A 26,579-nucleotide genomic window follows, 5' to 3' on the forward strand; every position below is an offset into this window, starting at 1 on the left:
CTCGGCAGCCGTGGCCCGTGGGCTTAGTTGCCCTGAGGCATGTGAAATCTTCCCACACTAGGGATTGAACCCATGTCACCTGCGTCGGCAGGCAGATAACACTGGACCAACAGGGAAGTCCTACAGTATCATTTTAAAAGCATGTAGCAGCAGTATTTGAAGATTCTAAGTTAGTTTGCACATTAAGTAAATTCTAAATTTTCATGATACATACTTTTATAAAGTATTTGTTCAAACATCTTAACTATAGAAGCCACAATACCAGAATACATTTCTAGACTCACACATCAGAACTTAATATTTTGCCCTTTAATCTCAAAGAAGGGATTACAAGATGGACCCAAAGGATTCATATAATGACCCAATCTGGATTACCCTGAAAATTGAGTGTAGTGTTTTATCAGTATCAGTGGTAAAGGTACCTATCAGTTGAAACTTAGATCATGCACAGTTTGACCTGATACTAGTTTTCTCTCATATTTAAAAAATTCTTACTAAAAAAAAAGCTAGGCTTAAACAGTATGTGAACCAAGAACTTACAGATGTACAAGCTGGATTTAGAAAAGGCAGAGGAATCAGAGATCAAATTGCCAAAATCCGTTGGGTTATAGAAAAAGCAAGAAAATTACAGAAAGATAGCTACCGCTTCGTTGATTACGCTCATGCCTTTGACTGTGTGGATCACAACAAACCGTGGAAAATTCTTCATGACATGGGAATACTGGATCACCTTACCTGCCTCCTAAGAAATCTGTATGCAGGTCAAGAATCAATAGTTAGAACTGGACATGAAACAACAGACTGGTTCAGAATTGGAAAAGGAGTACGTCAAGGCTGTGTATTGTCACCCTGCTTATTCAACTTAATATGCAGAGTATATCATGTGAAATGCTGGGTTGGATGAAGCACAAGCTAGAATCAAGACTTCTGGGAGAAATATCAATAACCTCAGATATGCAGATGACACCACCCTTATGGCAGAAAACGAAGAGGAACTAAAGGGCCTCTTGATGAAGGTAAAAGAGGAGAGTGAAAGCTGGCTTAAGGCTTAACATTAAAAAAACTGAGATCATGGCGTCTGGTCACATCACTTCATGGCAAATAGATGGGGAAACAATGGAAACAGTGACAGACATTGTTTCTGGGGGCTCCAAAATCACTGCAGATGGTGACCACAGCCATGAAATTAAAGGATGCTTGCTCCTTGGAAGAAAAGCTATGACCAACCCAGACAGCGTATTAAAAAGCAGAGATATTACTTTGCCATTAAAGGTCTGTCTAGTCAAAGCTATGGTTTTTCCAGTAGTCATGTATGGATGTGAGAGTTGGACCATAATGAAGGCTGAGTGCTGAAGAACTGATGCTTTTGAACTGTGGTGTTGAAGAAGACTCTTGAGGGTCCCTTGGACTGCAAGGAGATCAAACCAGTCCATCCTACAGGAAGTCAACCATGAATATTCATTGGAAGGACTGATGCTGAAGCTAAAACTCCAGAATTTTGGCTACCTGAGGCAAAGAGCTGACTAATTGAAAAATACCCTGATGCTGGGAAGGATTGAAGGCAGGAGAAGGAAATGACAGAGGACAAGAAGGTTGGATGGCATCACTGAATCAATGGACATGGTTTTGAGCAGGTTCCACCAGATGGTGAAAGATAGGGAAGCCAGGCATGCTGCATGCAGCCCAAGGGGTTGCAAAGATTTGGACACGACTGAGCAACTGAACCGGAGAAGGCTATGGCACTCGACTCCAGTACTCTTGCCTGGAAAATCCCATGGATGGAGGAGGCTGGTGGGCTGCAGTCCATGGGGTCTCCAAGAGTCGGACACGACTGAGCGACTTCACTTTCACTTTTCACTTTCATGCATTGGAGAAGGAAATGGCAACCCACTCCAGTGTTCTTGCCTGGAGAATCCCAGGGACAGGGGAGCCTGTTGGGCTGCCGTCTCTGGGGTCACACAGAGTCGGACATGACTGAAGTGACTTAGCAGCAGCAGCAGCAGAGCGACTGAACAATTACATGTAGCAAAGGAATGAAAAAAGATGCTTCTACTATAAATTTTAAATGGTCTGTTGGACTTCGTTTCTAGTACTGAATTAATCCACCTTATAGCATATTTAATAGATGTGAATAAAATTTATATAAATTTAATATTGGAATATGGTCAACATCATCTACAGTCCTTTGTGCTTATGCCTCAGATTTATTGGATCATTCATATATTTTAAAATGTCATTGTCAACTAAGTTCCTACTTTAGCTGTTTATAAAATAGACAATAGGAAAGTTTATAACACACATACCACAAAAAAACCTTATCAGTTGTTCATAATTCCAAAAGGAGACAGAATTTACCTAGCTCTTACAGTCATGATATATGTGCTAGTAAAGAACTCCCATCCTTTTTTTGTCTTGCCCAGGATATAAGGTAAAATGTTAAATGTGAGGATTAATGTAGCTGAAAGATTTGTCTTGAGTACTTAGTTTTCCTAAGGACTTAGTTTTCCTAAGTCCTTTTTCTTAAATGCCTTTTTGATTTGGAAGTGGGCAGCATTATGTTTATTTTTATGTAAGGTTAATATCCTGATTTTAAATATAGATGTGCCATTTTCTTCTGTTGGAGAGATGTTCCATTAGTGTTAGTATATATTTCCAAAGGGAATTAAGGGATTTATTTCTTTGCCAAATTCTTTATTTATATTCACTATTGTTTATATTTAAAATATGCCACTGGAAAAAGTATTTTAAGTGAAAAAAATATATTGCATTATGTGTATATACACATACATACTTTGGTGTATAAACATGTGATATTTATTATGTAGTCGTGCAGTAATGTTTAGTCAGTACTAGACATTGAACATGAAATATGACCTATGTTTCAGTGAGCTAAATGTTGATAGGAACCATCTTTGTACCAGGACAGCATTCTGGCATGTATTTGTGCATGACAGTACACCAAGAATTCTATTATATATGCCTTTTACACTCAAGGCTAGGGACAAATGAAATTTATATATTATAGCAGTTGAGTGACTTATCTGATCATAAATTTAAGGATATTTAAATTCATGTTCTCTAATACCAAATTCCAGAACTAAAATAGTAACTTTGTTTAGAAATATCCACTGAAAGAAGAAAAGTTTGTGTCACAGCAGGTAGAAAACAAAGGGCAGCACCAGTGTTTTCCATTGCTGGGAAATATTTCATACAGTGAGGGCAGGACATGGATTTTATTCTTAGAATTTCATGTTAGGAACTTCCTGGGTGGTCCAAGTGGTTAAAAATCCACCTTGCCATGCAGAGGACGGGGGTTAATCCCTGATAGGGGAACTAAGATCCCACATGCGGAGGAGCAGCTAAGCCTGTGTGCTCTAGAGGCCAGCTGAGTGATACAGTTAAAAAGTCTGTGTGCTGCAATGAAAGATCCCATGTGCCACAGCTAAGACCACAACTTATACAGCCAAATAAACAAAGGTTTTTTTTTTTCCTTTTTTTTTTTTAAAGAATTAATGTGAGGTAGTGAGAAATGCATGATCTTGCTAACTTTCTAAGAAGCAGCATGATTAAATCTGTCTTTTAGAAGAAATTAATCAGCTTACATAAGAGATAATAAGAGAGATGATAGAAGCTGCTCCTCTTTTAGTTTGTGTTAGCAGAGTGCTAATTTATTAGGGCTTCATTTGTTGGAAAATTCTAGCTTTTCTTTTTCTTAGGTAATTATAAAAACACTTTTCCAGATGTTTTAGAAAATTCCTTTTTAAAAAAATGTCATACGTAACTAAAATTTTTTTCCTAGAGAATGTCTCTTTAGTATTATGCTTGGAAGCTTCTTTTGGAAAATGACATTGACATTCCTGACATAGCAGAAAATAATACCTAGTCCTAAAATTTCTCAACAAATGTAGCTACCCTGATGATTTAGAGCAGTAAAGCGCCAGTGACCTTCAGCCAAAGCCCACCTGTTATATGCCTGTGAAACAGGGTGGATGGATTACTTCTTGTGGCCAGGAAGAACACACTTCATGAAGAATGATCTCAAGCATGTGCCAGAAAGAATCTTTTACAATATTTCAGCTTTTCTTGGATGGTTTGATCTAAGGAAGCAGGAGTTTGCTGAGATTAAATACTAACAGAAGGTAGAAAAGTCTGGAGTATTTCCTGTAGGACACAGTATAACCTTGCTTTTATCTGTACTTAGGCACGATTATGAAGTGACCGTATTTTGTTTCATGTTACCATGGGCCTGGAATAACTGGTACTCGGTGAGATTGTTTATGAGATCATTGAGCACCACAAGCTGCTTGTTATCTTTCTCAGACGCATTACCTGGGCATGGACTAAATAAAAGTTTACCAAGCAGATGAAATTTATTGTTAAAACTGTAACTTGTGGATTGTTACCTCTCTGTTTTTAAAAATCAGTTACTGTACTTTGCCATGTTTTAGTGTAGTTATTGGTGATGGTAGTAGTAATAATTACATTTAGAATATTATGAGGGAGAGAGAAGTTTGGAGAATTACACTTGGATGGAATTATGGAGAGACTTAAGATGTTAGACTGAGAATATTCAACTTAATTCTGTAACCGGAAGTTTCTAGCAGGGACCAAACTTACTATATTTTGCTATAGGAAGAGTAATATGAGAGGAGGAACTGAACATCTTGAGGCAGGGGCTGTGTCTCATTCCCTCCTGTGTGCTTAGTGTCTTAGCGCAGGGCTCAGAAGGACTGAACCAGTCCCAGTGAGAATGTAATGAAGGTAAGGAAAACTTATTAGACGATTATTATAACAGCCCAGGCATGAGGAGATGAGGGCTAACTTACGATTTTTGATCTCTCATGGAATGGAGAGAAGATCACTGAAGCAGAATCTGTTGTCTTGATAGGTGATTAGATGAAAAAGGTGTGAAGAATGAAAAGAAGATGACTAAGTTATCAAATGTGGATGACAGGGTAGATGGCATGTCAGTTAAGAAAATGGGAGAACTGAGAGAAAAAATTTTATTAGGGAAGGAAGACTGCAAAAGGTTCCATATATTTTTTAATCACTTCAACTTGGATTCTGCAGGACAGAAGGGTAGAGGAATTTGAATATGTAGGATTGGAACTTGAAAGGTGCCAGAGAAATTAAGATACAGGTATAGATTCAAAATGGGGCAGGTTGTGTGTGTGTGGGGGGGTGCATGCATGAGTGTATGGAAGACAGTTTCATCCACAAGAAAGCTCAGTGCTTCAGTGCTAAGTGCCCACACCCCTTCTGAAGCAAGGAAGACCATTCCAGGAGACTTCCTAAGCTCTCCCAGAAGAGGGAGACACAAGCAAACTAATCTTCATGAATCAGAAAAAGTTTTCTCTTCAGTGTTAAAATTAAAAGTCTGCCATCCTCTAAGCTCATGGTGACTCTCATCTGTGCTCATCTCTGCTTCAGGAAAAAGCAGCTGCTGAGGAAAGCGTGGCAGGTGTTCTGAAGGATTTGGCCCACAGTTCCGTATCTTGTTCCACAGGGTTAGAGTTCATGGAAGAATGTTTTTACTTGGTCTCTTTAGGCTTTATCTTGAGAGAAATGAAATTTTCTCACAAACCCTGAGTCCAGATACTCTGTTTTTTATGTTTCCACATTCCTTTGTTCGTGTTTGTGTCTGTGTGTGTGTGTGTTGTCCCACCAGTTTAAAGTGTACCTTGAGTGTTACGCATATGGTTAAGCTCTATGTCAGATATCCTATGTTTTCCTACAAGTACTTTATTTTTTCCCTTGGATGTAATATATCCATATGCATCCCTACTGCTTTTTGTTTTTATACATGTCTACTGTGATTTCTCTAGCAGAAAGCATCTCATGCCAACCATTTCATCTTAAAAGTCATCAGAAGATTTAAGGTAGACTCAGATGAGCAAAAGGCTCTTTCCTGGTCAGAGCTTAACTAAGAAAGCACCAACTAAGAAAGAATTATATGCTTTCCTGCCCTCTAATTAGTGCTCCAATATAAATATAATGTGAACTATATATATAAATGCTTTAGTATCCAAATTAAAGGAGAAACATGCAAAATTAATTTTAATAAAATATTCTGTTTAACCCAGTAGTACCATTTGAACATGTAATCAAAATAAAGAGATTGAGATAATCAAAATAATAAAGATTGCATTCCGATTTTTGTTTTTGTACTAAGTCTGTGACATCTTGTGTGTATTTTACGTTTATAACACGTTTCAATTCAGAAACGTGTCTGCTTGGCCCCATGTAGTTGCTAACAACCATATTGGACAGGGCCAGCTCTGTATGGAGGTCACTGGGTTTGGCTTTAAACCTGAACTAAGTAACAGGAATTGACCAAAAAACAAAGTAGAAAAAACCATAGATCCATTTATTCATTCATTCAGGGAACTTTGACTAGTTTTTTCTGTATTTCAATCCCAGCACTAAGGACTTTGGATACTAAATAAAAGGTTGCCTGAATTTTGGCTTGTGCTACTCATGGACAGACAGCAAGATGTAAATATGATGATAGGCCTTGTTTCTGGACCAGAGGGTGGTGGACATGTCTTCCGGATATGGGGACTAGACCTTCTGACCCTCAAACCTGCCTTCATGCTGCCATGACTCCTGCAGTTTTCAGTTCAGGAGTACAGTGTATTCTAGCACTCACTGCCAGAACAGACCTATTCATCTGGGAACTTTTTCTTTCTTTGGTAATGCTGTCTTTTTGCTCAAAATTAAGTTTCCCTCCCTTTGCTTATTAAATCATACATTCTCTAAGTTTCTAAGTTAAACTCTTCGCTACAAGTTCTAGAAACACTTCCAATAGACATGGAATCATGGGAGCCAGCACATACTGTTTCTTAGTGCTGTGGCTTGGAGTTGCTCACATGTCTGCTGTATCTGAACTTGCCTGGTCTCATTTAGTTAGTCGTATTTTATAGCTATTTCAGTTGTTTTTAACTACTGAAAGGAATATATAACTTTCTTATTATTGTGGAAATTAGTTTATAGAGTTGAGAAGGTCCTTAAACATATTTCCCTTCTCTCCCCAAGAAAATATGATCCTATTAATATAATTAGCATTTCAAATAATTTTCCTCTATGTTACTCTACAGTGCATTGCTTTTACGTCTCTATTTATGCTTTTACTTTTTATTTTAAATTCTTAAAATTCATAGGAAGTTGCAAAAATAGATCTCTTATTTCTTTCACCCAGTATCTCACAGTAGTTACATTTTATATAACTATAGTAGAGTATCAAAACCAGGAAATTGACATTTAGAGTATGTACTATTGCATTTTATCACTTGTGTAGATTCCTACAATGACTACCATATTTAAGGCACGGAATTATTGCACCACTACAAAGTTCTCCCTTGTGTGCTGCCTTTTAATAGTCATAGCCATTTCTTCCCTGCCTTTCCTAACCCCTGAAAACCACAATGTTTTCCATATCTCTAATCTTGTCATTTCAAGAATTTTATATAAATGGTATATAGTGTGTGAGCTTTTGAGACTGGCTTATTTCATCCAGCATAATACCCAGGGGACCCATCCAAGTAGTTGTGTCTATCAGTAATTTGCTCTTTATTGCCAAGTAGTATTCCATAGTAGGGATGTTCCAGTTTGTTTCACCATTCATCTACTGATAGACATTTTGGTAGTTCCCAGTTTTTTGCTATTACAGATAAAGCAAATATTTGTGTTGGTGTAAAATTTTTCATTTCTCTAGGATAAATACCCAGTAGTGTGATTTCTGGGTAATATTGTATCTGTATATTTAGTTTTCAAAGAAAGTGGCTGTTTATCAGAGCATCTGTGCTGTTTTAGATTCTCATCAGTACTGATTGAGTGATCTGGTTTCTCTGTAGCCTCATTAGCATTTAGTGTTGGTTTTATTTTAATTTTAGCCATTCTAGTAGGTATGTAGTTGATATCTCATTGTGATTTTAATTTATATTTTCCTAATGGCTAATAGTGTTTGTCTTTTTGTGTGGTTATTAGCCATCATCATTAAAATGTTTCTTCAGATCTTTTATATAGTTTTTTTAATTGGATTTCTAATTGGATTGGATTTTTCTACTATTAAATATATACACTTTATATTCTTGATATGAGTTCTTTTTCAGGTATGTGGCTTGTGAGTTTTTACCCTCAATAGCTTGTTTTTTCATCCTATTGACAGTCTTTCATGGAGCATAAAATTTTAATTTTGATGAAGTCCAATTTATTAATGTGTTTTTCTTTTACAGATTGTGCTCTTTGTGTTATGTATAAACTCTTCTTGACGCCCAAGACACTGAAATTTTTTTCTTATAAAATATTAAAATATTGATAGTTTAATATTTTATATTTAAATCTATGATCTATTTGAGCTCTTTTTTTTGGTAGAATATGAGATTTAGATCAAGGTGCATTATTTTTCTGTGAATATCTAGTTGCTCTGCACCATATGTTTAAAGACTCTCCTTGTTGAACTGCTTTTGTGCCATTGTCAAAAATCAGTTGACTGTACTTGTGTGGATCTGCTTCAGGGTTCTCTGTTCCACTAATCTGTGTGTTTACTCCTTCACCAATACCATATTGTCTTGATTGCTGTAACTATATTTGCTGTTGTTCAGTCTCTCAGTTGTGTCTGACTCGTTGCAAGGACTGCAGCATATCAAGCTTCCCTGTCCTTCACCATATCCCAGAACTTGCTCAGACTCACGTCAATTGAATCAGTGATGCCATCCAACCATCTTGTCCTCTGTCATCCCTTCTCCTCCTGCCTTCAGTCTTTCCCAGCATCAGGGTCTTTTCCAGTGAGTCAGTTCTTCACATCAGGTGGCCAAAGTATTGGAGTTTCAGCTTTAGCCTCAGTCCTTCCAGTGAAGGACTGATTTCCTTTAGGATTGACTGGTTGGATCTCCTTACTCTCTAAGGGACTCTCAAGAGTCTTCTTCAACACCACAGTTCAAAAGCATCAATTCTTCAACACTCACCCTTCTTTATGGCCTAACTCTCACACTATGGGCTTCCATGGTGGCTCAGCTGGTAAAGAATCTGTCTACAATGCGAGAGACCTGGGTTCGATCCCTGGGTTGGGAAGATCCCTTGGAAAAGGGAAAGGCTACTCACTCCAGTATTTTGGCCTGGAGAATTCCATGGACTTATATAGTCCATGGGCTTGCAAAGAGTCAGACATGACTGAGTGACTTTCACTCTCACACTATATAATGTCTTAAATTGAATATAGTGATTCATCCTACTTTATTATTTTTTAAAAATGTTACCTTTTGATGTAATTTTAGAATAAGATTGTCTATATCTGAAAAAACAAATCGTGGATTTTGAAGGAAATGTGTTAATAACTAATATCATTTTGGGGAGAAGTAGCATCTTTAGTATGTTGGGTCTTCCAATCCATAACTAAGATGTATCTCTCCATTAGTTTAAGACTTCTTTTGATTTCTTTCATCAGCATTTTAGTTTTCAGAATACAAGTTCCTGTGTATGTTCTTAGATGTATTATTTCATTTTCTGAGTGATCATAGATGATGATATTATATTTTAAATTCCAGTGTCCGTGTGTCACTGTTGGTATTCAGAAGCACAGTTGATTTTTGTGTATTTATCTTGTATCCTGTGAACTTACTGAACTCGCTTATTATTTCTGGGAGTTTTTCTTTAGATTGGGATTTTCTTTGTAGACCATCATGCCATCTGCAAATAGGAATGCTTTCTTTCTTTTTGATCTACATATCTTTATTTCCTTTTCTTGCATTGGCTAGAACTTCCAATACTGTGTTGAATAAGAATGGTGAGAGTGGGCATTCTTGCCTTATTCTTGATCTAAGGGGGGAGCACTCAGTCTTTCTCTAATAAGTAAATTTTAGCTGTAGGTGTATCATAGTGGGAAGGCTGAGGAAATTTTCTTCTATTCCTAGTTTGCTGAGAGGTTTAATCGTGAAATGTGTGCTGATTGTTAAATGCTTTTGCTATACTAGTATAATATGAGCGTGTGATTTTTTCAGTTTAGCCTGTTGATTGCATTGATTGATTTTTGAATAGTGGATCAGTCTGGTTAACCTAAATCCTACTTGGTCATGGTGTAAAATTCTTTTATATACACTGTTTCTTAATTATATACACTAGTCTTTTGTTAAAGATAGTTTACATCTATATTCATGACGGATAATGGTCTGTATTTTTTTCTTTTTTTGATGCTATTTTTGTCTGGTTTTGTGTTATTAGGTAATTCTGTCCTCATAAATGAGTGGGAAAGCATTCTTTCTTCTACTTTCTGGAAGAGATTGTGTAGAATTGTTGTTAATTCTTTGAAATATTCGATAGCATTTGTCAGTGAAACCATCTGGGCCTGACAATTTCTTTTTTGGCAGTTTTTAAAGTTATAGACCTATTCAAATGATGTCTTTCATCTCAGATGAGTTTTGATAGTTGGTTTTGAGGAGTTAGTCCATTTCTTCTCAAATTTATGACTAAAAAGTTGTTCATAGTATTCCCTTGTCTTTTTAATGGCTGGGAGACCTATATTGATATCTCACCTGATTTTGTTAATTTGTGTCTTCTCTGTTTTTCTTTGTCAGACTTTGGTGTGTTGATTTTATTGACTTTCTTGTTTTCTTAATTTTATTTGTTCAGTTTCAGTAGTTTCTCTTCTTTGTTATATTCTTCTTTCTACCTCCTTTTGGTTTATTTTGATCTTTACCCCTTCCCAAGTTTCTTCAGGTATGAAGTTTAGCTTATTGATTTGACATTTACTTTTTCTGTTTTTTCTGCAACTTTTGAAATTTTGTGTTAGCTGTGTATTTTGCCAAATGTTTTCACTTCTGTCTCAAAGGATTTGTTAACAAAATAAGCCACTCCTTATATACAGATACATAATATAAATATTTATTAGAGAGTTCTCTAGTTTACCTTCAATATACTAACATTTAAAGAAAAGAGAAATAGAAACAGCAGAGGATACATCACCAAACTGGGTTTTGACCAACATCCAGACTTAAACAGTGCTGTGAAGTCCTGTGTCACAGCACATTTGGAGTCCCATTTGGGAAAAGGTCCCGGGCAGCACATCTGCTCTGTGGGTGAGATTTAAGATCGCAGTTCAGGGTTCCTGTTTATAATCCCAGGATGCAAACTGATATCATCATCAATCTGTGACCAAATTGGAGCTCTCGTTTCATATTAATGCTGTTTTGTTGTGTAAAACTTGCAGTGTAGTTAAGCCTGGGGCTTGGTTGGCCAGGCCCCCTCCAGGGGCTCAACAATCTCAAGATTTCTCCCCCATCTTAACTGCGGTGCTGCAGGTCTTGCACTCACAGCAGGCAGTCACCCACAGTCTCCCAGTCAGGGCAGAGTCCGGGAAGGTCAGAAGCAGGGTCAGAGGCCTGCTCTGCTCTGTCTCTGAAGCCTAAGCAAGACTATTCAGTTAATTTCCGTGACACTGAGTCCTGCAGCTTCTGATATTGTGTCACTGCTTCAGCTGTGTCCTACAGCTTTCAATAATATGTATTTACTTTTGTATTCATATGTACACACATATGAATTTTTTAAAAATTTTTAAAAAATTTTTTAAAATTTTCCTTGAGAGGACCTATTGACCCATGAATTACATTGTTTAGTATCTGAGTGTTTGGAAATTTTCCTGTCATCTTTCTGTTACTGGTTTCTCCTTTGATTCCTTTATGCTCAGAGAACACATTCTGTGTAATTTCAGTTCTTTTAGGTTTGTGGTGGTTTATTTCATGGCCTAGGCTGTGGTCTGTTTTGGTAAATGTCCTGTGGACTCTTGAAAATAATATGTATTTTGTTGTTGTTAGACGGAGCATTCTACAAATGTTGAGTAGATCCTATTTGTTGCTGGTATCCTTGAGTTCTTCCATATCATTGCTGATTTTATTGTCTACTTGTTGTATCAGTTGTTGAGAGAGAAGTGTTGGACTCTGTACCTGTAATTTTGAATTTGGTTATTCTCGTTTCAGTTGTGTCAGTTTTGTTTCATGAACAGTTGGTGTGTACACATTTAGGCTTGTTTTGTCTTCTTGGTGGGTTGATTCTTTTATCATTTTATAAGGTCCTTCTCTATTTGATAATTTGCTCTGAATCCTCCTTTATCTGATATTAATATAGCCACTCTTGCTTTTTTTTTGAATGTTTTTTCTGGTATATACTTCTACTATTTTACTTAAAAATACTTACACTTTTATATATAAGGTGGATTTCCTGTGTGCAGCATATAGTTCGGTCATGAACTATCTGCCAGTCTGTCTTTTCATTTGTGTCTGAGCACCCTTTGTAGTAATGGGATTATTGATAACGTTAGGGCTTAAGTCTACCATTTCTTTGGTTTCATCTTTTTTCCTTTCTTTTATTTTCTGTTTTCTTGCCTTTCTCTGTGTTACTTTTAGTTCTTTTAGAATGCCATTTTGATTTATATGTACTGTTTTGAGTGTATCTGCTTATAGAGAAATATCATGGTTGCTCTTGGTATTATGTTGTATGTATAACTTTGTGTGGTTTACTTACTAAGCATAGAAATCTTACTTTCATTAGGTCTCTTCTTCTCCCCATTTGTAATATACATGTTTTAAATATTTCCTGTACTTAGGAACTTGCTAACTGAAAGGACCACAAACTGTACAGAGGCAAAAAGACAGTTTATTGGGGAGGGGGGCGGTCTTCAGAATTGCACCTTGGTGGTCACAGATTTCTAGAGGAAACGAGAATATTATCCCACTGGAGAAAAATGGGCAGAGGGTTTTATAGGAAAAAGATGGAAGTTAATGCACAAGTTATTTACCGAGAGTTTGTACTGGAAGGTAAAATTATTCTATACATACAATAGGGTTATGGAACGCATCTCATTCATTATAAGGGAAAAGTAAGTTTTCTTTAGTTCAGAAGATGTCAAGTTCTCAGCATCATTCTTCTCTTTTAGCAACTATTCAGCAGTTTTAATTTAGGATCTGCAGCAGGAGTCCAGCATGTGCAGGAAACAGATTAGAAGTCCTCAGCTTACATTGCCATTAAACCTGACATAGCTCATTTCAAAAACTCCGTAAGACATTGGTGGTAGAGCTAGTGAGAGTGGGAGCCTGCTTTTCCCAGCTGGCCTCTCCTAATGGGAACAGGCGTGCTAGAGCCACGCTGCGTCCCGTGTGTTAGCAGTTTACTGAGCACAAGTGGTGTGTGTCGCCAGGCCACCTCTTTCCTGGTCCTTTGGCAGGGTGCAGCTTTTCCTTGAGACTTTGTTGATTTTGTTTATGTGTGTGCCCATTGGCATTTCCAGATGCTGGCTTCTTCATCACCTAGTCTGGGATACATTCGGTGGGGGGGGCGGGAAACAGGGAATTTTCTATGATGTTTTTTTTTGGGGGGGTTGAATTTCCAGGACCCTAGCTGGTCTGTCTTCTCAACTATACCTTTCAGAGTTCTTTGTTTTAGATTTAATGTCTAGAGTTTTTAGCTGTACTTTGCAGAAGAAAAAGGAGAGTGTATCTGTTGCATCTTGTGTGGAACTAGAATTTTTTCTTCTATTAAATTTTAATCATAGTGTATTACTTTGATTCTGTGAAAGTCAAGAAGATATAGTTGACACCAAGAAAAGTAAGTAAGCTATTATTATCAGGGTGGTTATCTTTAGTAGAAGAATAAGGAAAATACTCAAATCAACATAATGAAAAGAGGAAGAAAAATTCTGTGAGACAGGTATCCACCAAGAGATATGGATGCTTATAAACAAAATGATTGTAATTTATTTAGGTAGGATCAGAAAAAGCTTTTACAAAATGGTTTGAAATGGCTGGATAGGATTATGATACCTAGGGTTTTGGAAGTGAAAGGAAGCATTTTTAAGTGGCAAAAATAGAACAAGTAATGTTCTTTGCCTTTTTAGGTAGAAAGTCAAATGTTTGACAGCTATTCAGTCAGCTTAATAGAGAAGTGCCCCTTGGCAGTCACAGGCAGAAATGTTTTTCTGTATTATTCACAAGATTCTCTCTTTCTCCTTCTCATGCTCAGGTCCATCCCAGAGATCACGATTTATTGGTCTTGGGGGAATTAAGAATGGGTATCATTGTGTTTGTTTTTTTAAGAGAGACAATTTAATACAAAGTTGATTGTTTTAAGTGCCATATAAATAGAGTTATGAGGTTAAAGAATCACAATGACTGTGGAGTGGGGATATGGAGCAACTGAATTACAACAACTAAAAGTGTTTAGGCAGTTAGAATACCATAGACTAACTGGCTTATAAACAATAGAAATTTATTTCTTGCAGTTTTGGAGGCTGGTAGTTCCAAGATGAAGGTACCTGCCTGCTTCCAGATCGTAGACAGCTATCTTTTCCCTGTGTCCTCACAATGGAAAGGGACGAGGGAGTTCTCTGTGATTTATTTTACAGGGTACTATCTGGCTCATGAGGGTTCCACTCTTGTGACCTAATTAACCACCCAAAAGCCCACCTCCAAACCATCACACTGGGGCAATAGGTTTCAACATGTGAAACTTGGGGATAGGGACACAAATTCCAGCCCTGCATCTTACAAATGAAAACTGAGATTTAGAGATCAGTGGCTTTCTCAAGGTTACAGGGCTCTTAGAAGACACGGGGAACAACACAGTTCCCTGATTCCCAGTGGATACTATTTCCATAAAGCTCCAGAGAGAACTTCTTGGAGAGGGAATCTCTTGACTGCTGGTTTAGCTTGTATACAAAATCCTTATCTGAAAGTTTCTTTAGCCAGTGCAGTGAGTAGAAACTGACCCTGCTGAAACCCATAGGGAGGGAAGGGCATGCTCCTTCTTAGCTGTGGACTTGCTTTGTGTAAATGTTTTGGGTCAGAACATCTCTTAAGCAGCAAAATGGAGTTCTCAAGTAACATCTATGGAGAGCGCCTGAGGTCATCACCCTATTAAATATTTTCTAATCTATTTCCAAAAATATCCATTGCTAAATTAGTGGAGAAATTACAATAACTTCAAAAGACAGGATCTCTGTTTACTAGGATACTCTAAAGATTGTTAATTGTATTTAGGTTCTTATGGCTAGTTGTTACCTTAATCAACATAGAAAATGAATCTTCTCTTTTGGTTTTTGCTTTATGGTGAGCAATGTAGAATTACTCATAAATCTAAATAAGTGTTTGATTTTACTGAACCATAGCCAAGGAATTGATGGTACAGGGGTGGAAATAAGTTTTCTGTTTGGACCTGAATGTTCCTGAAATCTCTAAACATCAGTAAAATACACTTGCAATCCTTTAGTACTTCATTTTAATATCAGATTAATTGGTGTGAAAAATTATGCATACTTTCTTTTTACAAATTGAGCTAGGTATGGTGGTGTTTATGGGCTCATTTTTCTTGATGTTATCACGAGTGTTTCTATAGTTTAATGTGTCTCATCAATGAGGAGGCAAGGAACAGAGAGACATGAGACCTAATCTGGTTCTATTTGTGTGAACAAATTCCCTCTAGAAGACCCAGTTTTACCTGGAACATGAGGAAATTGAAGTAAATGACATTTCAGTTGTATTCCAGTTCTTATAAGCTGATAAAAATAAGTAAAGCTAAGAAGCCACAAGTTGTTAAAAGGTTTGCATGTGTTACCCGTGGCCTGTATGTCACATTCTTGATATAGTACTCACTCTTACAACTTTCTGAGTCTTTTGAGTGCTCTGGTGGTTCTGCTGTCTTCACTAATGTTCTTTATTTTTCTTGCTAATCCTTTGAAAACTACGACTTAAAAAAGAAATAAATTTTTGAATGGTAATTTTTAATTGCCTGATTTATTATTGATGCAATTTCTGTGTGTTTAACACCTAAAGTCTGTCTTCCCTTTTCAATGCTTTCATTTTTGCAAAAAACTGTAATGTACTACTTTAAAAAGAGTTACAAGCTGATAGATGTTTACCAAAAAAAATATTACTTCATATGCATTAACCATAAATGTTAGAGGAAATAATTTTTTCTTCATATACGAAAAATAACTAGGTTGGATTAAGATATAATTTTAGTAATTTGGGCTACCTGTATTTTAAAAAATGGAATCCGTCTTTTCATTAACACTGTTGTTTTTTTTTAAAGTATGACTGTGGTGTCTCTGTGTTTTGGTTCCCTTTTTTATTATGCCTCCCACCCCCGTCTCTCTCTGCACAGGGTGGGTATTCTGCTCCCTCCTTCTCTCCTTGGCAGGGCTCCTTCCAAGGGATCCCACGGACTGTCCCGCCGCACCGCAGACAGAGTGAGTCTGTGTCTCTCACTCCTATCCTGCTCTGCTTCCCGTTCACGTATCCCCTTCTGCATGACCACCCTCCCCAGCACCTCCTCTCTGTCCAGAGTGATCTGCAGGCACATGCTAAACCAGCACTCCCTGGGCTCTCCTCTCTTAATTAATATTTCCTACATCTGCATGTGAACAGACTTTTCCACGTAGAGCCTCAGGAAAGCTGTCTGAAGTTAATGTCGTTCTAATGCCATTTAAACCTGTTGCCAGTGATGCTGTACCTACCGACATGCATCTGTCTTTAATGTGTTTTCTCTTTTCATGACCTTGAGATAATATGAATAAAGCTTGTTTTTAAATATAGTCATGTTAAAAATGTACACTCTAAATGCAGTGGTATAATGGACAGATGCATATTGTTTAGGGAGCAGGCTTACTAGACCATTGCACATTTCTTTAAATATTTCCTAATCGAAAGGCTTTGGTTGCGTTTCACTGTTTTCTAATACAGAAATCTTTTAAGTCATTTCAAGGGTGTTTTTAAATAACTAATATGTCTTTATAATTTATCAGCCGCTTTACAGTACAGAAGAAATGACTTTTGAATATGCATGGTTTACTAACATTTCTAATGATTTAGTAACTGTTTGACTTCAAAAAAAAATCTTTGTTTCATTGAATCTGCTTTCCAAAACAGTGTTTATTTGTGTTATATACTTCCCTGGTAAGTTGATTATATTTTATCTTTTTTGAAAAGTCACCCAGAAAAGCTAATATTAATGAAAAAGATATTTAAATATTGTCAGTCACAGTCACTTTTATGCCTTCTCCATGGATTTGCCCTAATTTTTAATTCATATCAATTTTTTCATAAATTATCCTTACCTAAATAATGTGAAGTATCAAAGATCTAAAAGGGGGAAATTTTAAGCAGTTAAAATTTTTAAATGTGATTTATTCAAATAAAATTTTATTTCTTGAATTAGTCAATAGGAAGTATCAACATGAATTTGAGACAAGGTTTGAAATGTATGTTTTGGTCATTATGCCTTTCCTTCCCTTTTGCACTTTTTAAAGAATAGTGGGATAGAGTTTGCATAGGCTTTTATATCAAGTTATTTAGTAGCAAGTTAATTTGTTCAAAGCATTCCTCCCTCCTTCTTTCCCATCTCCCACCACCTTTGTAAATCCTCCTTTTTACTTCCCTTGCTTCAATTAAGTTGCATTCTTTTCTCCTCTAAAGATTGCTAGCACATAAAGAATTATACTAAATTGCTGGTGAACCAATCTGAATTCCAAAGGGCAGTTTTGATCATGTATTCTTAGGCTGTAGCCATACTGCATTTACCTCAGAAGGACGTGCCTACCTTGGATTTTCTGAAGCCCCCTTTTAGTCCCCGATCTTTTCCCCACTGTTTATCTCTTCTGTTCTCCTTCCTCTTATCTAGATGCATTATGTAATTGGAGTTGACAGTTAACTATTCAGTATTACAGATAGTTTTAGATTTATTTTTTAAAACATGTTTCCCAGAAGCACCCATTTCACTAGTTTCTTATCTGCATACCTTTAGAAATTTCTTGTCCCTCACCTGAGTCATTGGCCCTCCATTTCCAAATGCTTCTTTCTCCTTTGGATTTAGAACTACTTTTTAAATTTCTGTGAAGCAACACTGTCTGTTCTTCCATACTACTATCAAGATCTGTCTTTCTAGCTTTTCTGAAGATGAAACCTCCTTTCTCTGCATCTCCAAGTTAGCAAAAAGAAAGTTTGGTTCTCCAGCATTTGAATGTGTTGGCCTCAGTATACATTGAGTCTTTTTCTTGATCATTGAGACCTTTAGGACTTTGTTTGTGGAAAGTTATAGAGGACTTGTTCACAGTTTTTTGACAGCTCTTCTTGAGCTTTGAAGGTTCCTTTAAAGGAAATATGTATTAACTGCTACATTATTTGAATTTACCCTGAGAACAGCTGACAGGAATATAAAAATAATAAGTGTAAAATAATAACATTATTATTATGTAATGACAAAATAATAGAGGAGAAGGTTGTGAAACAATGGGTAAATCCAGTGGTTTTCCAGAGAGTTTGGGAATAGGTCTCCCCTTTTCCTACACTAAACTGATTATGTAGTCAGTGATACAATATTTGTCTCCACATTTAATCAGTATGTAACTTCCAGCACTGACTTTTGGAGAGGTTAATTCTGCAAGTGATGGCATGTAGTTGAAAGAGTTCTCTTACATTATTGTATTTCAGTAGTAAGTTCTTTCTGATGCCCTCCTGAACATCAACTTAAGCGAACTGCCTTTTTTGGTAAATGCAGAAGCCAGGTAAGCTTGGCTTATTAGTTTTCAGTAAGATAGTCTGTGTTTGGTTTTGTATTTTAAAATGTGTAAGAGCAGTGGACCTAACACAGGCATAAAGAGATAGCTTGTAGATATTGCAGAGTGTGAAATAACTGATGTTTATGGGACTGTTTAGCTCTGATAACTCTAGAAAGCTGCAGTGGCTCAGGATGTTCTTGGTTAATTTAAGAATATCTCTAAAAAAGATAAAGGAGATAAACGGAAGATAAAGGAGATAAAAGGAAAATCCTGCTCTTTTTTAAGTGTCTTTCCCCCCCGCCCTCAGGAAATTTTGACCTGTATTTCTTTTCTCAGGTATATTACTGATCTTAACTTGATGATGCTTGTCTTCCAGTTTCGAATTAACTTTTCCCTAGGTTAGAAAATATCTACATTTAGACATTCGAAGATCTTCCTGTTGTTAGTAGGCACTTCAGCTTTTATCCAGATTGACTTACCAGCTGGCATTAGTTTAGTATTTCTAATTTCCGCCTGTGTAAAAGTAGGAATGATAGTTTTATGTGTATATGTATAAAAGTTTATATATATATGTAAAACCTACTTCACAGTATGAAAATTTAATAAAAATAATAACTTTTGGCAAGTAAAAGTCTTAATGGTAATCTTAAGTAACAGTTCTTGCCAGAGCATTCTGCTTCTAGAAATACTTGACTTTAAAAAGTGTATTAATACTGTCTATTTCTTATCATGCCTAAAGAGACTTTTAAAATTTGCTCTTTAACACCTTTCTCGGAAGAATTTAGAAATCTTGCTACCTTTAGCTTCCATGTGCAGTAACTTAAATTGGAAGAAAAAAGATACTTTTAAGCAACAGAAGTCATTAATAATGTTTACATATTAAAAGCCCATTTAAGCCCAAAGTCTCTTTTTTAAAAAATTTTATTGAAGTACAGTTGGTTTACAGTGTGTGTTTAGTTTCTGCTGTACAACAGAGTGACTCAGTTATAAATATATATATTTTCATATTTTCTTTGATTATGACTTATCACAGGATATTAAATATAATTCCCTGAGCTATACAGTAGGACCTTGTTGTTTATCCATTTTATATATAATAGTTTGCATCTGCTAATTCCACATTCCCAATCCAGACGAATAGTTTCTTGATACGGTGTTACCTGGCTTGTAAATTTATATAATAATTATAATTAATTATACTCACCAGAGTTATGTTAAGAATAACAATTATATTGTCTTATATTTTCCTCCTCCTCTTATAACCTTCAATGGTTGTTTTACAAACCTTTTTTGACAACTGACATAAATTCATTTTACATCATAACCCGGTATGTATTTATTGAATGAAACTATACAACCCAATATATGCATCTGTGTATATTTAAAATTCAGATAAAAGATTCATAAAATATTACTTTCTCTTAGGACATTTGATACGCTCATATTTTCAGTTTTTGTTTTGCTTTTTTCCATATAGTATTATCTGAGCATTTTTCATACAGTAGATATTTCTTGAAAACATTTTAATGATTACATGGTAATATGTTATCATGTGACTATGATATGCTTTATTGTTTTCCTGTTGTTTCCATTTCCCCTTATTAAATAGAGATACTGGAGATATTATTGTAGTGCAGTTTATTCTTGTGTATAGATCAGTGTTCGCGCTAGAAGGATGGTTGTTAAAGGGCGTGTGCTTTTTAGAATGCTTGATGTGTGTTGCTGAACTGACAAACATGTTCATAAGGTACACCTTAACGTGGCTCAATCCGATTGGCTTCACCATGTGACTGTAATCAATTTTATATGTAAAGATAGCATGTCAGTGCTTTAATGAGAAATTAGCTCGGAGAGTGACTTTTCATAAAAATAAAATATTTTTCAGTGAAGTAGAAAAGGGTAGTAAGTCAGTAAAAACAGAACAATTTGATTTTACAGTAGGCCATTTTTTTAAATGTAGTTAATATAGAATATGTGTCCACTGTGTCCATTTTGCAGCTAGTTCAAGTGCATATTAGTCATTGGTTAATTGACTAGAAATGTGCATCAAACATGGTCCTGGAAGCTGCCCTGTAAACATCAGCATGGGTTAGTTTCTTTCTCAAAAGCTTGCGATTATGAGAAACAAAGCAGTTGCCGTTGTCTGCATAAGCCATTCATAATGCTCCGCAGATTCTGCGGTTGTTTTATTAGCTGTGTTTGTTGCCTTGTCATAGTGCCTGCAGCCCCCTACTCTGGATAAGTATACCATGCATATTGGTCACCAGTGGAATTGTTCTATTATGATGTTTAGTTTTTTCTTTTTTTCTGAAGTATTCTGCATCCCAGAAGTAAATTCTGATGGGTTTTACATCTCAGAGATGTAAACTCATGAAATTTAGGCATCTCATACTGATTATGCCTGTGTGGTAAATTGCTTAAGTCACTATTATTCATGTTGTTAATTTTTAAAAGCTGTTAACTGATTAACTTAGAAAAGCCATTGAACTCCTTATTTCAGAAATTGCTTATTTTTAATTTCTATTTATCAGTCAGGTATCTTCCTTAAGTTCTCTTGAGATTTGGGGACATTACTCTGACATCTAGGGAATAAGACATTCCTGGTCTCCCCAAATCCCTGAAAACGTTGATTGGGTTCATGTGAATTATAGAGCAGAATTCATTGGACCCAGTTATGCTAGGGATCCAGTCCTGTCTTCCATCTCTCTAGTGATGTATGGAGCCTTGCTTATAATGTGGAACATCATATTTAAGACATACATGAAGATCAGATTAGTCTTTTATTGCCCTTTAATGCAGCAGTAGTAAACTGAGTTGTGATTGCAATATGCAAGACTCTGAAGTTATTAAAAATAATTTCTACTTCCTTTATAAGGGATTACATGCAGTTAAACCATTTTAGGTCTTTGGAGTATGAATATTAATTGTGTCAAAATTCTTTTCAGTATTTTATTTGTGTAAGATTCTTTACGTGATTCCTTTTAAGGGTAAGAAGTTTATATACACTGTGCTGTGGATAGGAATATTTGTATTAACTTATAAACCACTTTAGCAAGTATAAATCTATTGAGATATGTTTTCATTTTATAGAAATATATTGAAATAATGCCTGAAAAAATACAACAAAAGCAAATACTGTTGGCTGCTACCCAGTCACGGCAGTTCCTTGGTGTTGTATGTGGTCTCTGACACCATTGTCCTGTCTTTTTCTTGTCTCTGCTCTCCCATTATGCTATTGGCAAGGAGTTGAGAAGTTAGTCCATTACTTCTCTGACAAAGCGTGGTACAGTACAATTTCAGATTTTTTCCTACCACCTTCCTCATTGTCACTTTTTTCTCCCCCAGTTTGCATGATGCATGTCAGAGCCTGCATGAAATTACAGGCATGTTACAAGTGGCTCCATTACCATCTTCCTTTTATTCTTTAAAATGTATTCAATATTGATAATAAAGTTATATGTACCAAGGAAAAATAATATTAGGTAATTCCTGTGTCTGTTATGCAGTAGCATTATTATGCTTTAGGACATTTTCTTTCTACCTTACCTATATTGACATACTTTTTTTCCATCAGGACTTGATATTTCTAGCTGCCCTCTTACTATTGGCGACTTCAGAACATGAATGTTTACAGAAACTGATATGACTTTTTCCTTATGTTAAAATGCTTGATATCTTTGAAGTGATATGAAACAGAGGTGAAAAGTTTTTCTTAGTGATGTGTGCTGATTTGCATTTCCTTGTGTTCAGTGTATTTCCTCCAGTGGATCACTTGGAACCACCTTTTCCTGGAAATACTGTTTCACAGTGTGGCTTGAGTTTGGTATCTGAGCATTTTCCTGTGTAGGACAGATCAGCTAAGAAGGCAATAGGGCATCATCTAAAAGAGTTAATACCTGAATGTTGGTATTGAATCTGCCTTTTGAGTTTTTAAAATAGTCAGCTGGCTATATTGCATATTCTGAGAATCTGTGAGCTCGTTGGACTTAACTCAGTATACATAGAACAGTGGAGCTTCCCAGGTGGCTCACTGGTACAGAGTCCGCCTGTCAAGCAGGAGAGGTGGGCTCAGTCTCTGGGTTGGGAAGATCCCCTGGAGGAGGAAATGGCAACCATTCCAGGATTCTTGCTTAGAAAATCTCATGGACAGAGGAGCCTGGCGGGCTACAGTCCAGGGGGTTGCAAAGAGTCTGACATGACTGAGTGACTGATCATGCGCTCACACAGAAGAGTCAAGTTTTAGTGCTGCATTTTAAATTCTCTGTCAGTTCAAATTCTGACTTTGCTGTTTGTTAAAGTGTGTGAATTTGAATAACTACTTAATTTCATTTAACCTCAGTTTACTCATTTACAAAAAGATCATACCTTCCACCTAGTATCTTATGATAATCAGAGATCATGCATGCTATGTAGAGTTTAGCTGTCTACCACTGGGAAGAAGGGAAACCCTTCTTTTACAGTCTGAAGTATATTTCTCAAGTATTTGGAATGTGTCAGGTGTTACATTGATACTGAGTAGGTTGTGTGCATGTTACCATTTCATTGTGATTAACAGCAGTTCACTGAGGTGTAGGTACTGATATTATCCTCATTTTACAAGTTATGAAATTCCATCTCAGAGGAGTAAGATAATTTACCCAGCATCTCATTGATAGACTGAGAAGCCAGAATTTAAACCCAGATCAGTCTGTCTTCAAACACTAAGTGGTTCAGTACTGTGTTGTACTGGCTCCTTCATATAGCCACATGTAAATTCTCTCTAAATGTTAAATTGCTTTGCATTTATTTCCTAGCTTTGGTTTATCTCCAGGAGGGCACTTGAGGATATGTGTCGTATCAGATATGCCTCCTGTGAATTTAAAATATTTAAATATGACCATTATTGAAATATGTATTTGGATTCTAGAAACCTTGTAATCTGTAACAACTAGTTTATTATAATACTATTACAGAATTTGCTTTTCCCCCCTCCAGACCTAGCTACTAAAGGGCCATAGCTTGAATTAATCATTTTCACACCTTTTAACAATCATAAGTGACATTTATTGAGCAATTTTGATGTGCTCTGGGAGGTTCTATCCTAAGTGTTTTACATGTTATAGTCATTTTTAATTATTAGAAATGGAAAATAGTTGAATGCTTGTTAAGATAGTTTCCCTAACACATTTCATCGAGAAATGTCTAGTCTCCAACTAAAAAGCACCTCTGGCGTAGCTGGTAAGTCAGTATGGGGGGGTGCAGGTCATATGGGAGGTGCGGTGTTCAAGTTAACATGTAATGAATCCTTCAGGCTGTGCTTCTAAACTTGAATCATTAAGCTGACCCCAAACTTAGAGAGTTAATACCTCTCTAAGGTAACATTTTTTAAATTATAAAATTTCTTGTCCATCAGTGTTTTTTAAAAAATTTGTTTAAATTAGTGCTGTATCAGTGACCTATGGTAATTTATTACCGAAGAGGCAATTTTGGAATGTACTATTTATTAATAGTTATTCATTTATCCTATAAATATATATTTAATCCCCATTATGTGGGCTTCCCAGGTGGCGCTTATAAAGAACTGCCTGCCAGTGCAGGAGACACAATAGATGTGGGTTCGATCCCTGGGTCAGGTAGATCCCCTGGAGGAGGAAATGGCAACCCACCCCAGTACTCTGGCCTGGAGAATCCCATGGACGGAGGAGCCTGGCTGGCTGTAGTCCATAGAGTCGCAACAAGTTGGATGTGACTGAAGCGACTTGCACACATGCATGCACACACATACATGTGCAAAATACTGAGGATACCAACTACAGCAACAAAAAAAATATGAATAAAGAAAATATGAATAAAGAAAGCATGGTGCATGCCTTAAGGAGCTCATAGTCTTTGGTTATCTTTGTAAGCAGCACAGAATAGACTTTTAAGATTATCATTGAAGATGCCTGTCAGCCCCTTGCATAATTACTTGGTAGTGCGTATTGCTGGCACTTTTGACCTTAACCTCTGTAGCCATTGCATTTGAGAATTCTCAGAATAGTGCATTGAAGTGTATGTATTCAACTCTTGAAGTAAGACTTGAAGTAGCTGAGTCCAGTTAGAAGCACTGAGCTCTTTCAGTCTAGGAATGGGTCTCCATTTTTAAACTTTAGTAACCAACTTTTCTATAAATTATAAGGAGTACTAAAGCTCTACTTATTTGTGACTACAGGGAGTTTCCTGAGATCCCCTAGGCGTAGGGGGAATTTGTCCTGCCCTCTGAGTCTTGTGGGCTGCTGAGGTTGTGCAAAGAAAGGACTGGTGGGCAGCTTACCTAGAGGTCTTTTGTTTCTGGATACAGGGCAGTATCCCATCTTTCATCTTCAAAGCCAGAAACCTAGAACCCACCTTAAACTTCTCTGTTTCACCTTCAAAATCTTTTTCAATCCTTTCCTATTTTTTTTTTTAACTAATATCCTAATTTAAAACCCATATATTAATAATTCACCTGGGTGTTGGCAGTGGCATACTGTCTGGGTGTTCTGCTTGACAGTCTCCTCCCCTTCTGTCACCTTCCTCACTGATTCCACCAGAATGACATTGTAATGACATTGGGTCTTGGGATTCCTCTGCTTAAAATTCCTCATCGTCTCCCCTGACCTACTGTACAGAGTCAAGACTGCTCAGCCTGATGTGAGTTCCTTTCTGAGCTGGCCCTTGCCCACACCTTCTCACCAGCACTGTGCTTGCCAATCAGTCTAACAATTGGAAGTTGCTGGAACATATCATGTCTTTTTTTTGCCTTTGTATTTCGCATGTTGTGGCCCTCTACCCTGACTGTTTTTCCCTTCCTGTCTTCTTGGCAAACTCCTGCTGTTCTTAAAACTCAGTTCCGATGTTGGTATTTCTTGGATGCCGTCTGTGACCTCTCTAATCAGGCGTATGTTTTGTTTCTACCTGTTGTTATGCTTGAGACACGGTCTCATCTTTTGTTTATCTGACTCTCTCGTCAGGCCTCTCAACCACAGGAACAGCATTGTGTTCAGGTTCATATTTTCCTGTACCTACTACAGTGTGTGATGTGTCAGACATTTTAAAAAAAGAATGTGTGGGAGTGTGTATGCATGTGTGTGCATTTAAAACATCTATAGCAACCATCCCCGTATCACAATAGGACCAGTAGGCTTTGCCCCATATACTGTAACTATTTGGGCCATAGAAAGATAACTTTAAAAGTCATATTTTCTTTACCGACTGCCCAAAAGTAATAGAAATCGTATATTTCCCTTGATTTGTATAGAATATAACCACGCAGTGGGCTCCAGAGAAGTGTGTGCAAGGCATGTCAGCCTTAAGAACTTTTCTATTGTAGGCTTCTGAGCTTTAGTTAAGGTTACAGGCAACTTGAAATCTGTTTTACTCTCTGACATCATTCAAAAAAGCTGGCTATTTTTAATTTTATTAACAGACATTTATTCCTGGGGAGGGTAAATCCATTTTTCACTTATCGGTCATAATAGAGCCTTAGTTGATCCCTCAAATGGCAATGAGACAGAACAAATAAACCGTGAAAGCCTTTCATTCCGAAACTTTTCAGTAAGAATGTTAAAAGAAACTTAACATTAGCTTAAGACGTTGACCTATTTCTGTGTAAGTGATTAGAATTTCACACAACTTAGAATATAATCTTCATTCTAAATTGTGTTTATCTGCTGGTAATTTTAATTCTCAATTAAAATTTAGAGGTACAGCACCTGACACTTAAATTAATACTTCTTCTAATAAAGTGTTTTGAAGTGGAATACAGCTTTCCTTTAAAAAAACTTTAAAATGGGTAATATTCTGAAATTCTTAGTGACTGTCTGAATGTTTTATGGAGATTAAACCAAATGACTATATAGAAATCATTCTGTCAAGCTCTCTTTATATAAAGTTTTAAATAATTAATGAATCAAGATAGGAATCTTCTTTCTTCAATAAACCAGTGCTTTAATATTTTTCTTTTATCCTGTTTGATTTTGGATCTTGTTTAGTGTTTACTGCTTGTACCATTTTTTGTTTGCATCATCACTCATATGTGTCT

General features: G+C 36.5%; 1 protein-coding gene across 9 annotated transcripts in view; it reads left to right on the forward strand.

The window, feature by feature from the left end:
• CCSER2 (coiled-coil serine rich protein 2) overlaps nucleotides 1–26,579 on the forward strand; it is a 154,718-nt gene that overhangs the window by 127,016 nt on the left and 1,123 nt on the right. Inside the window, exons 10-11 of one of the 9 annotated variants that reach the window (XR_009734252.1) lie at nucleotides 16,147–16,231; nucleotides 18,471–18,544. The exons of 6 other annotated variants lie outside the window; for them this stretch is intronic. Coding sequence is in view for 2 of the 3 variants with exons in the window: in XM_061405534.1 (XP_061261518.1) it covers nucleotides 16,147–16,231; nucleotides 21,782–21,821 (125 nt within the window). In the remaining variant the exon portion in view is untranslated. Of the gene's footprint in view, nucleotides 1–16,146; nucleotides 16,232–18,470; nucleotides 18,545–21,781; nucleotides 21,822–26,579 lie in introns of all 9 variants that reach the window. 2 more of the 9 variants (XM_061405534.1, XM_061405535.1) reach the window with 2 other exon arrangements.

This window comes from Bos javanicus, chromosome 28 (genome assembly GCF_032452875.1).
Source record: "Bos javanicus breed banteng chromosome 28, ARS-OSU_banteng_1.0, whole genome shotgun sequence".
NCBI lineage: Eukaryota > Metazoa > Chordata > Mammalia > Artiodactyla > Bovidae > Bos > Bos javanicus.